Source organism: Struthio camelus, chromosome 8, assembly GCF_040807025.1.
Source record: "Struthio camelus isolate bStrCam1 chromosome 8, bStrCam1.hap1, whole genome shotgun sequence".
Classification (NCBI taxonomy): domain Eukaryota; kingdom Metazoa; phylum Chordata; class Aves; order Struthioniformes; family Struthionidae; genus Struthio; species Struthio camelus.
The window spans coordinates 26,932,267-26,944,759 of NC_090949.1; the positions used below are offsets into that span (position 1 = coordinate 26,932,267).

At 67.1% G+C, this 12,493-nt stretch overlaps 2 protein-coding genes across 2 annotated transcripts; one reads left to right on the forward strand and one right to left on the reverse strand.

Moving 5' to 3' along the window:
* Positions 1–600: 600 nt before the first annotated feature.
* On the reverse strand, positions 601–1,303 carry DYNLT4 (dynein light chain Tctex-type 4). Its single transcript, XM_009680974.2, is given in 2 exon segments — positions 601–1,008; positions 1,010–1,303. Coding segments are annotated over 2 exon segments (702 nt in total).
* A 2,505-nt stretch (positions 1,304–3,808) lies between these two features.
* Positions 3,809–12,410, forward strand: BTBD19 (BTB domain containing 19). Its single transcript, XM_068952939.1, has 8 exons — positions 3,809–4,171; positions 6,116–6,359; positions 6,933–6,986; positions 9,041–9,100; positions 11,036–11,104; positions 11,584–11,715; positions 11,824–11,949; positions 12,045–12,410. Exons 1-8 carry the CDS (start codon positions 4,083–4,085, stop codon positions 12,177–12,179), a joined length of 909 nt encoding a protein of 302 aa, XP_068809040.1. The 5' UTR covers positions 3,809–4,082; the 3' UTR covers positions 12,180–12,410.
* The last annotated feature ends 83 nt before the right edge of the window (positions 12,411–12,493 follow it).

Genomic DNA, 12,493 nt, shown 5'->3' on the forward strand with positions numbered 1-12,493 from the left:
AGGAAACTGCAAGGACTTAATCCTGCTCCAAGGAGGTCCTTTGAACATGATCTGTTGCCTCCTGCCCTCCATCCCTAGTACAGGTGCAACAGATCTGCCTGGGAGCTGTTGACAGTGTGGGAAACAGTCTGGGCTGCTCTGTGCATCCTCCCCAGAGTTGTCTGCCTGCTCCAGGACTCTGGATTTTATCCCTCGCTGCATTTTGGGTTGTATTTTCTGAAGCTTAGGCTTCTTTGCAAGCTGTAGGCTGTACGTAGAAGCAGCAATGTCCATGCAAGCCTGGGACTGGGCCTGTAGTGAGCCCCCAAACCTGGCTACCAAGCAGGGTGGGGGTCCAGCCTACTGGTGCTGGGAGCTGCATGTGGGGCTCTGCAGATGCTGGGTGCCTCCCCAGCACTTTGAGCCTGCTTTGGCTGTATCCTGCTGCTATGGGCCGAGGGCCTGTGATTTCTGGACTGAGGCACTGGCTGCACATCACCTGAGGTGCTTGGCTCCTCACCTGCACCACAGGCCAAAGCCTGTTGCATACAAGAGCTGCAGCTGGAACAAATCTCTTTATTTCCAGCCCTTCTCCTGCAGTGCTACAAGGTAGGAGTAGGGCTACTCAAAGTAAAGCCCGTGCACTGTGGCCACGGCAAAGAGGGAGGCGTTGGAGAAGGTGGCCGAGGCGAAGCTGTCGGTCTGGGGGTCCCACAGTGTGCGGCTGGCCACGAGCAGGCTCTGCTGGCCTCGCTGGCCCAGCAGCACATGGCAGACCAGCTTGTAGCGGGGTGGCACCACCTCCTTGGCCCGGCTGCGCAGGAGGTCGGCCAGGCTGTGGGCCAGCGGGGCGCCACTCTGGGCGCTGTAAGCCGCGTCGCCCAGCGAGCTGGCCAGGGCTGACTCCAGCACCTGCTGCACCCGGCTGGCGTTGAACTTGCAGCCCTCATCTGGCTGCATCTTGTAGGTGTTTTCGTAGCGGGTCTCCTGGATGGGCTGGAAAAGGGGGAGCCCCGAGAAGCTGACGCGACTGGTGGAGCATCCAGGGGCCGACGGAGGGGCGCTTGCCCCCGGGCACTGCGCCGAGCGAGCTCCGGCGGCTGGCGAAGGGCGCGTTGAGGGTGCTGAGGATGGAGCTGCGTCGGGAGGGGGGCAGGGGCGGCTTGCCCTCCTTGGTGCTCTTCGCCAGGGCTATGGGTCGGGGCGGTGCATCTGGGGGCTGGGAGCCACAGTGTGTGCCCCCGGGTGGTCCCCGGTTCGGAGGGGCTTCAGCACTGTCCGGAGCCACTGCCAGCGGCAGCAGGGCTGACTCCTGCTTGGCCATTTGGGCAGCCTGGAAGGAAGATGCGGCCCTGAGCTATGGACGCAGCAGTGGTCCTGTTGCTCCCGGGGACTTTGCTGCACCTGGCTGTCCCCTCACATGACCCCCCTGCTGCCTCTCAGCTGCGCTGCTCCCTGCCCTCTGCAGCGCTCCCTCCTTCAGGCGCATCTCTGCGCAGCTTGGCAGAGGTGTGCTGGGGGCCAGGACGCAGCTCGGGGTGACGGGCACAGAGCGGCTCTACGGGTGGAGCGAGGGCTCCTGTCACCCAGGTACGGCTGGGACCGCAGCCCTGGGCACCACGGCAGTCACCACCAATGCCCAAGGCTGGGCTGGTGCCCGGGATTTGCCCCGTGGTAGCTGTGAAGGTGCTGGGTGAGCCTCACAGGGGTCTGCGTGGTTGCGGGGCGCCCACTTTCCTGCGGCACAAAGCCGGGTCCTGCCCTCTTCCCATGCCCCTGGGGGGGCCTTGCTCTATATCCTCCCCGCAGGAGAGGGTAGAGGATGGGCCCCCAGCACCTTTCTGCACTCTCGTGGTCCTGGGAGGATTGGGGTTCCCAGGATGGCCAAGGGCAGGTTCGCACTCCGGGACCCCCCAGCTCTCCCTGCCTGCCCGTGGTGGCCACCTTTGCATCTCCAGTACCTCTCGCCCAGCAGCCTGAGACGTCCTGGCCAGCGGGGCTGTCCCCAGCCCTGCTTGCTGTCCTTTCTCCCTGGCTGGGACGAGCAGCTCCTTCCTTTCCAGCCCGCCTAGATCGAGCTGTTCACACACTTACCCCCAACCCCGCTCGTGCCCTTGCTGGGGTAAATCCAGGGCACTGCTCTGGCCGATATCGTGCCCCCCAGGCTGCTCCGGGGCCCAGGACGATCTTGTCACCCTTGGTCTCTGCAGGCCTCTGAGCAAAACATGTTGTGTCACTGGAGCGTGAGATGTTGCTATGTGACACCGAAATGCGCCAAGGCCCCGGCCCAGGGCACGGCTCCTGTAACTCTTTGCTTCCTGGTCCTTCAACAGCCTGGTCCTCTTTTGCCCTCTGCTGTGTCCAGCTGCCCTAGGTGGCCAGAGAAGGTGGCTGGCCAAAGCCCAGCACCAGCCACATAGGCCAGTATGGGGCCAAATGGCCCCAGCTCTTTGCCTGCCAATGGGGACTGTGTGTGTGTATGTATTTGTGTGTGTGTGTGTGTGTATGTGTGTGAGAGAGAGAAGCCCAGGAGAAGCTCTCAGCCCAGCTGCGTGCTATGTCCTGGACTGCAGCCAGCACTGGGGGCTTAACTGCTCTGGGCACTGGTCCTCCAGCCTCAATAGGAAAAGAGCATTGCCACGACCACAGGGACCTAGTGGAGCATCAGAAAAGGAGGAGGATCAAAGGAGAGGGACTACAGCACTGGCAACGTGACAGCTGCATTTCCTCCTGGCAGAGCTGGAAAGAGCGTGCAGGTATCTAATGCACCAAGGGAGAGCGACGGGTGGAGAAAAGCTTGCTGGACCACCGTGATCTCCGCTTTGCACCCTGGCTGCGGGACCTCGAGGGCTTGATTTGACCCTGGGAGCATCCTTTGGACGCATATTCCTCTCGTGCTGCCTCTCCCACCGCATCCTCGCGAACGGGCCATGCGGGAGGGTGGTCACCAGCAGGCGCATGGCCCGGCGCCACGAGCCCAGCGACGTGCCAGGGGATCCCTGCTGCTGCCGTGCCCCAGCTGGGGGGCAGGTCTGGCCAGCAGCTCCCAGCCCCGAGCTGGGGGTTTTTCTCTCCGCCCGTGGCCAGCGGAGCCCAGCCCAGCTGGTCCGCTGCGGCCACCCTGATCAATGCGTCTTTGTTTGGTCTGGCTGCTGATCTATTTGAGGAAAGCGGAGAAAGCCTTTGTGTTTCTATCTCTTGTCAGAGGTATTTATAGCCTGCTGCTGACTAGCGCTGCCAAGCACGCTGGCAGCTGGAGCCTGCTCCCTCGGGGTGGCTGCCCGTGCTGCGGTCCCTGCCCCTCCTCTCCCTCGCTCGGCTGCCAAGCAAAGGTGGGTCCCTCCGTGGGCACCCGTCCCCTGTCCGTGGGGGCCGGCCAGGCGCTGTGCAAAGGGGAATGGGCATCCCCCTCACCCCGGGCACATCACTTGCTTCAGCCTTGGGCAAGGCTGTCGCGCCTCAGCGGCGTTTCGAGCGCTGCTTTTTTGTATCCATAGCAAATCTGAGCGAGCCAAGGTGCCACGGCGTTGGCGGGCAGGGAAGGCCTTGGCTGCTCTGTGGGGCAGAGCTCCTTGCTATGCATGTCCAGGGAGAGGTGATTTTTTTTTTTTGCACATTTAACTTACATGCACGTAGCCTCTTCCTAAATCCCAGTCTGCCTTTATCCTTCTGCCCCCGCTATTTGCCCTATCGGCTCCAGCAATACTGCTGCGAGCCGCAGCTGCTGGGTGCTGCCCGGGGCTGTGGGCGCCCCCGTCCTTCGGGCGACGCAGGGCAGAGCCCAGCCGGGGCGGCAGCGGGGCTGGGCGCAGGGCGCCTGCTTCCTCGCTCCGCTCTCAGCTCGGAAAACACCCGGCGGCCGGACCCGACTCGGCAGCGAGACACCCCTTTTCCAGCTGCTCCCTCCCCCGCCCAGGGCTGCCCCCCGCTCAGCCCTCGGCCCCCCTCCGGCGTGGGCTGCCTTGCCCCCGCGCCGCCGGCCCAGCGGCCCGTTTCCCTAGCAATGGGCCGTGCTGCGGCCGGCCGGCCTCCTCCCCGCGGCCCGCCTGCCTCCCGTCTCCGGCCTGCTCGGCATTCCTGCGGCGCGCTCCCGGCGGCGGGCCATGGCCCGCTCCTGCTCCGCGCGGCTGCACGGCCAGGCGGCCGCCTTCACCGCCGCCCTCCGCTCCCTGGTCAACAACCCGCAGTTCAGGTGAGGGGGACCGCGGGGACGGGAGCCCCCTGGTCCCATGCGCCCCTGCTCCGCGCCGCTTTCCCGGGCGCCGGCGAGGCGGTGCAGCGCAACGGGGCCCTCCGCGGGCTCGCGTGGCTGCGGGTCGCATCCAGTTCCCTGGCCGGCGAGCCGCCGGGATCCCTGGGGAAGCCCGCACGTGGGTCCTGGGGTGCGCAGGGCTCTCACCGCCCTTTATTGGGACCACACAGCCCAAAAGCTTGCACTGTGCCCCCGGGGGATGCCGTCTTCCTCCTCCTCCTCCTCCTCCTCCCCTCAGGCCCCCTCCTTCCCCAGGGACGTGGGGCGAGTGGCACGATACGGCAGCGCAGGCACTGCTGAAATCCCGCGCTGTCGCTCCGGTGCGCCCTCGTCCTCAGGAGCCGCAGCTGGCTGCGCGCCTCCCCAGGGAGCACCTCTGCTCCCTCTCGTTTCCAAGTGTCGCCTCGGTTATTCTGTCCCCCCACCTCCTTCTGAAGCAGGGAGGGAAGATGGACAGCTGTCTCGTCTGCCTCTCCCGCCTACCAGCCGCCTCCTGCCCGGCAGCTGGCTGGCTTGCGTGGTCCTCTTTGCCCGCTTCATGCTAAGGACTGGCACAAAAGCTGGCTGCGTCTGAGGAAATCCCCATCCCCGCAGAAGAGAAATCCCTGAGAAAACTCCCCGGCTGCACTGCCACGCGGTAGGGAAGCTGCCAGGGTCTGGCTGCCTGCGGTCCCAGCCTGCATCTCACATCTCACATCCTGCAACCTGAAACCAGCATCCCAAATCCCGCGTCTTGCATCCCACATCCTTCATTCTGCATCCTGCATCCCCCAATCTGCATCCTGCATCCCCCAATCTGCATCCCACATCCCATGATCTGCATCCCGCAATCTGCATCCCGCAGTCTGCATCCTGCATCCCGCACTTTGCCTGTGGACTGTAGCCACAGAGCAGTTTATTTCAACCCCCCGCCCCGTCCTGCAGAACTCTCAGGGAAAGCCCCGAGGGCTGTGCTCACACCTCCCTTGGCCCCAGCACCCCTCGGCCCGCTGTCCAGCTCTGTGTATAGCTCACGACAGCCACGACACACGTGTGGGATGAGCTGGGTGCCCACTGGGCACGTCCCCCTTTGGGCCATGGCAAGGGTCGGGCTTTGCTTGGCGTGGCTGAGCACAGCCCCGTGGCCAGCAGAGCATGGGTTTGGGCAGGTCACGGCAATGCAGAGTCCCTTCCTGCTCGCTGGGATGGGGGCTCGAGCGGAGGAGAGGATGAGGAGATGGATGGACCTTGCCCTGCCCAGCACACCCTGAATGGAGACCTTCCAAATCCTCCCTGCTCTTCACCCCTGCTCTGCCTCCCTGCTCCCTTGTGCTGCCTCTCTGCTCAAGGACGTGGAGCAGCCGAGGTCCCAGTCCACACTGGGGAGCTGTGGGGAGGCAGGGCGGTGGGACAGACCTTGACTCTGCGGGGTGGGCCCTCCACTTTCCAGAGCCTCTCGCACCCTGCAGCACTTGGCCAGCCACCGTGAGCCGAGGAGGCAGCGCTCGGTGCTGAGCTGTGCAGCTGGTCTTTCCCTTCATCTTGCTGCTCTCAACGTGAACGCCACTTTCTCTGGTAGGCTCCATCCTTTTTCTGCTCAGGGCTGGGCTGGCACCCATGGGTTTCTGCTTCTTCCAGAGGAAGCATCTTCCCAGGAGCAGCAAACAGCAAAGCCTACCCAGGCCCCTCCATGGTTCCCCTGGGAAAAGCTCCTGTGCTAAAAATAAAGGGTGTTGTCCTGCTCTGGCTACTTGATGTGCGGAAGAGAAATGCTCCCCCATCACTGAGGCAGACATCCCCTGTCCTAGTCCCAGGGGGATCCTGGCCCAGGCCTGGTATGCCTGCAGCTCTGCCTCCGGGGTGCTGGATGCCCTGTCCCTCATGGCCATCTCTCCTTCTCTGCAGCGACGTGACATTCGTGGTGGGCCAGGAGAAGAGGGAAGTGTTTGCACACCGCTGCGTCCTGGCCTGCCGCTGCCAGGCCTTCCAGGGCATGCTGAGCCAGGCGCCGGTGGGTGGCGACGGGGAGAGCCCCCCTGGCAGCGTCCCGCCGCAGGGCCCCCTCGTCCTGGGCAACGTGCAGCCCGAGGTCTTCCTGGCTGTCATTGAGTTCCTCTACACCAACTGCGTGACCCTCAACAGCCACATCGTGAGTGGGGCACGGGGCCAGCGGGGTGCTTTGGGCATGGCAGGCAGGAGAGGGGGCCGCATGGGGACAGGGCACATTGCTGCTCCTGGGCCAGGAGGAGAGGCTCTGTGTGACGCCTTCCTGCTGGGACGTGCAATAAGTGTTTGGGGCCTCAGCCCAGTGTGAGAAGGGGTTGTCCAGAGTGCTGTCTCCTGCGGGTGTCTGCCCCAGCCTTGGCTGCCTGGCTGTGCACACCCCAGGCAGAGAGGTGACAGCTCTGGCCTCTGGTCACCCCTGCCCAAGCGCTTGGTGCCATGCCACCAAAATCCACAGGGAGCTAGCAGTACCTGGGGCGCGGCTGCGTGAGGCCCCTGGGATGGTGGCACCAGAGCTGAACACCTCTACCTTTCCCCACCTCCATGTCCCCTATTACAGCAGCCCCTTTCCCCCACCTCCCTACCCGGGAGCTGGGTGCAACTGGTAGCAAGAGCAGAGATGGGGTGATGGCAGGAGGGAGGGGGACACATGGCCTTGGCTCTGGCCTGCCAACAGGCCCTGCATGCCGGTGCTCATGGGGTTTCTCTTGCCGCTCAGGCCCTGGAGGTGCTGACCTCGTCAGTGGAGTACGGCCTGCAGGACCTGTGCAAGGTAAGGCTCTGCTCACACCCGGGGTGGTGTCACCGACTGAGCCCAACGGGTGCCCTGGGCCAAGCAGCACCCTGGGGTGGTCCCCGCATGGCTGGAGAGGGCTCAGCAGATGGTGTTCGGGGTGGTCCCTGCGCCGTGGCACATCGCCTGGGGCAGCTCAGGCTCAGCCCTGTTTCTCGAGCCCAAAGGGGCTCTCCGATGGGTTCCCCCCTCCGGGGTGGTGCAAAGCTGGGCCAGGAGCTGGGAGCCACCTCGAGGTGCTGGGGAATCCCAGGGAAGGGCACGGGGCCTCTCTGCTCCTCCCCCGGCTGCAGCGAGGGCTCACTGCAAGGGCAATCGGAAAACCCCCATCTCACCACCCTGGGGGGCTACCTCTGCCCTCCGCTCACCCGCCGGGGGATGCTGCTGGGGAAAGCCCCAGGCGCCGGGGAGCACCCAGCACATGGCGCCACGGAGGGGTGCCAAGCCTTGGGAAGGCACAGAAAGCGAAGGAGACGCTGGAGGCAGCGCGGCGGCGAGGAGGGGGCAGGGAGCTGACACGGCTCCGTGGCGGGGAGCACGGCCAGGACACGTCATCGCAGGGATTCCTGGATTACGGCCGGGCCGATCCCGTGACCGGCTGCCTCGTGCCTGGACTTCCCCTGCCTTTTCCCACAGCGGAAAGGAAGGCCCTGGCTGAGGATGTAACCGCGGGCCGCTGCGCTCCCGCTGCCGAGGGGGCCCCGGGCTGGGCGCAGCCCCGCGGGGACAAGCTCGGCACGGCGGCGGCCCCGGGGCCGGCGGCTGGCGCTGGCCGAAACGCGGGGGCGCTCGGCCAGGAGCGGGGCTCCCAGGTGGTGCTCTGGGCTTTCAAACGGCCGGGTGCGCGGGCAAGGGAAGCGAGACGTGTTGCGAAGAAGAGGAGCAGCACCCCAGCCCTGGGAGCCCCGGGCGTCTCCGGCCCCGGCAGCGCCAGCTGTCCGGCTTACCCCGCGCGGATCCGTGCCCCGAACGCCTGGCGCGGACGCGGGCTGGCCAGGCCTGGTGTGAAAGTGATACAGGGCTGCCGGAGAGGCTGGACACAGACGGAAATACCAAGGGGATGCCCGAACTCGTCCTGGAAACGCTGAGTTAATGAACAGCTGGACAAGGGAGAAATTGGAGAGGAAACGAGGCTGCCGGTGCTGAATGGGAGCCGGAGCTGCAGGGAGGGACGAGCTGCAGGGGCTGAAAATACCGGCGGGGGCGACCCAACAAATACACGTCACGAGAGAGAGCCTTGTGCCGTCCCAGCCAGGGGCTGATGTGCCGCTACGTGCCGGCGACAGCGGGGACCGGGCCGGGGGCGATGGGGAAAGGGGCTGACCCCTGCCCCGGCGCTGGCGGGGGAAACCCCTAGCCCCAGCTGCGCGGTGACTTCATCTGCCTCCTCCATCCCGGCTGGTGACTCAGAGCCCTTCTGCCTCCAGCTCGCTGCCGACGCTCCTCCCCGCGCGCTGTGTCACGCCAGGCTTCCCGGGGGCCCTCGCTGCGCTCTGCTGCCCTCCTGCCCCGGGGGGGCTCTGCCCACGCGTCCCGCCGCGGCGCTGCGGCTCTTTGCAGGAGCCAGAGGCCGGGTGGGCGATCTCTCCCCCCGCCGGGGCAGCCGATAAACGTGCCGAGCCGGCTTCATCGCGCCGGCGTTGCTGGGGTTGCTGAGTCCCCCCCCCGGTGCATCGTCCCCTGCTCCTCGGTGGAGGCAGCAGCAGAGCCGGAGCCCCCAGCCCAGCGCTGGGGCCATCCGCCGCGGCAGGACGTGGGCTGGTGTCTGTGGCCGGGCCACGGCCCTCCGGCCCTGTCCGCCGGCCCGCTCAGGCTGCGAGGCTGCTCCGCGCTGGGGCCTGCGGCGGGACCGCCTGCCCACGTGCAATCCCTCGCCCCGTGGCCCAGCGCGGGCGTTGCGAAACGCCGCAGGGCTGGATGTCCTGTGTCACAGTGTCCCCTGTGACCGCACCGGCTCCGGGGGGCTGGGGGCTGCTGAGAGCCCCAGGGCGGCTCTGCTCCTCCAGCCCGGCCCATCTCCCTCTGCCTTGCAGCTCTGCGTCGAGTTCATCAAGGACACGCTGAGCGTGGAGCAGGTCTGCGAGGCCCTGCAGGTGAGGCGCCCGCGCGCTTCCGCCCCGCGCGGCCAGCGGTGCCGGCACTCGTGCCCCCCACACCTGGGGCAGGGGGTCCTGGCGTTGGAGCCGTCTGTGGGGGGGGACAACTGGGCTGCACAGACTGGGGGGGGGGGGGTGACCCACAAGGGGCCCTTTTGGGGCCTTTGAGGCAGGGAGGGACTCTGGCCATCCCCATAGACCAACCCCAAAATGGGTCCCTGTGTTGGAGGTCCCCTTTGCACAACTTGGCTGCAACCCACGCGGAGGCCGGGAGAAGGGACAGGCGACCCCTCTCCTGCAGGTCCTGTCCCACCTGGGTACACCCCTGCTCGGCTTGCAAGCCGCAGAGACCCCACTGGGGCGGGGGGGGGCACTGGGGATCAGCTGGCGTCCCTCCGAGTGAGAAGTTCCCACATGGTGGTAAAAGTCCCGAGGGTAAAAATAACCATTCCTATTTTGGGACATGCGTGAGCTGGCCCGGCTCGCCTCCTCTTGGCCCGATGGTCAGGCAGGATTTCCTACCCCTTCCGGGCGCCGCCTGCTCCCAGGCACGTCGCTCTGGGGCCACCAGGGCCAGCGCAGCCCGTGGCCGGGCCTTGTCCCTCGGCCCCCCTCCAGCCCCCGGCAGGGTCAGCCGGAGGGCTAGGGCCCTGCCATCACGGGTGGTTGCATCCAAGCTGGGACGACCTGGGTTTTTGGGCTCCCTCATGCTTCGGAGGCCAGTCCGACCGACCCTGCAATCCTTTGGGGACCTTCGCTGATGTCCAGCTGTGTCCATGCTGACCTGCCAGGTGTCCCCCTCCTCACACGTCCCCTCCCTAGCACCCACAGGTGGCCCTGTGCCCAGCCCCCTCCCTTGGCCACCCTAGGGGAGCACCCAAAACCCTGTGGAGAGTCCCAGCACCCAAAATTAACAAGGGGCCCTACGGCACAGCACGGTGGACATGCCCCTGCCATGCTGCTCGGGGCCGGGGCAGGTCCATCACCGAGGGTCCTGCAGCAAGGACGGGTGGGACAATGTGGCCGATGCTCCCAGGACACGGCGGGCCGTGGGGCTGTGTCACCAGCTCGGCCCCACCACGCCGGCGCCCACAGTCCCTACGCCTTTGCACGCCCCACAGACACCGCCGTGCCCCCGGCTGACGAAAGCTGGCCAGGGGACCTTTCTCGTCTCCGAGGGCCGAGGTGATGCTTACGGGGTGGGACGCAGGTCCCGGTGCGCAGCAGCGCCGGCTGCACGTGGGTGCTGACCGCGTGCCGCGAACAGAGCTAAAACTGGCACAGAGGAAACAAACAGAAAACCCCAAAACCCCAGAACAAAACAAACCATGATCAAAACATCTCGGTCACCCTCCCCGCTTGCATCAGCGCTGGTCCCCGCCGAGCTGCTGGCGGAGGCGATGCCGCGCTCGCTGCCCTTTGCTGTGCTGAACTACCTGGCCGTGTGTGGGCGGCCATCGCATGGGAACGGGGACGGGGACGGGGACGTGTCTCTCCGTGCCCAGGGAGGGACTGTCCCCATGCTGGACAGTGCCCAGGGACGAGCATCTCTGGCTCAGGCTGGGGGAGGCTGTGGGAGGGGGGGGGATCAGGCCCCCCCCCCACCAATTTGCTGCTGCAGTGGGGTTTGCAGCTGTGGGATGCACTGGGACCAGCAGCAGGGCCGGGGGACCTTGTGGCCAGTGGGGACACTGAGCTGCTCCCCCATGCCAGGCAAGGCGGGGGGGGGGGGCCTCGCTGACCCCCACCTTGGTGCAAGGTGCTCCAGCCCCACCGTGCTGGCACAGTGCCTTGGTACTTTGTCTTGTGTGGGTCTGTGGGGCCACCCTGGGGACAGCAGCCCCAAGGACCCTTGTCCCTCACTGTCGGGCTTGGGGGGGGGCGGTCCCTCCTGCCCCGGGCCCCCTCAGAGGTGTCGATGTTGCCCCACAGGCTGCGGTGACCTACGGGCAGGTAGACCTCCAGCAGCACTGCTTGGCGTTCATCGAGGGCTGCACCGCGGTACGGCTACGGGCTGGAGGAGCATGGGGAGCACCAGGGCACCTCACTTCAGGGGGACCATGGGGGGGAGCATGGCACAGAGCACCCCCAGGGCATGGGGCACCCCAGGGTAGGGGCAGCCAGACCCACGGGAATAGGGTGGCTGGAGGCTGTGGGGAAGTGGGACAGGAGAGAGCACAAATGATGGTTGGGAGAGGAGTGCTGGGTGCAGGGGCTGGGGCTGGGGTGCTTTGGGAGGGAGGATACTGGGGGGCTGGGAAGGGGGGGGCCAAATAGGGGTGCTAGGGGCAGGCTTGGGTACCAGGTAGAGGAAGGCTGTGAGGGAGGTTTGCGGGGGGTGCCAGATTATGGGGGGTCTTGGGGCAGCGGGTGCCAGGGTGCCCAGCAGGGATGGTGCCCGGAGGGGCTGGAAGGCACACGGAGGGGCGCCGGGGCAGGGGTCCCGGTGCCAGCGCCCCGGCGGTGCGCTGCGCCTGCAGGCGGTCGTGCGGACGCGGGGTTTCCACGAGCTGTCGGACGCGGTGCTGGCGCGGGTGCTGCGCAGCGACCGCCTGGCCGTCGACGAGCTGGACCTGGTGGAGGCCGTGCGGGAGTGGGCACACGTCAGCTCGGTGAGTCGCCGGACACCCAGGGGCCCCGGCAGGGACCCAGGCGTCCTGGGCTTGCGCCACGGGCACAGAGCAGCACGTGCCCCATCCCTGATGCGCCGCGTGCCGCAGGCCGTCCTGGAGCGCCCGGTGCCGGAGGTGGCCGCGCTGCCCGTCCGCGAGCTGCGCTTGCCCTTGCTGGCGCCCAGCGAGCTGGCGACGCTGGAGAGCCACAACCAGCGGGACCTCCTCATCCCGGTGAGCGGGCACGGCGGCAGCCTGCCCTCCGGGTGCCCCCGCGGCGGGGCCGGGCTGCGTTGCGGGTGCTGACGGCGCCGTGCCGGTGCGGGCAGGTGGAGAGCATCGCGGCGGCCTGGAGGTCCCACGCGCTGAGGAAGGACAGCGGCGTGCCCGCCCGCCTGTGCCGGCCCCGGAGGGGCACGAGGCCCCGCCACCACCACCGCCACCTCGACCCCCACGGCAAGTAAGGGGCCGCCGGCCGAGCCGGGGAGGGGGCCGGCCCCCCACCTCCGCGACGCCCCCGCTCTGCCAGCCCGCCGGTGCCGAGCTGAGGGTGGTGTGGGCCCCTGCCCTGCAGGCAAGGGATTTGGGGGGGGGATGTGGGGTGCAGCGCGGGGCTGGGCAGGCGGGCGCTGCTGCAGCCGAGAGCATCAATAAAACGCTGTCAGCCAGGCTACGGCCTCGGGAGCGAGGTGGTGCACTGGGTGTCCCCCCCCCCCCCCCGGCCAGGGGTGAGAGGGGTGGGGGCTCTGGGGCTGCCAGGAGATTGGGGGGGGGCGGG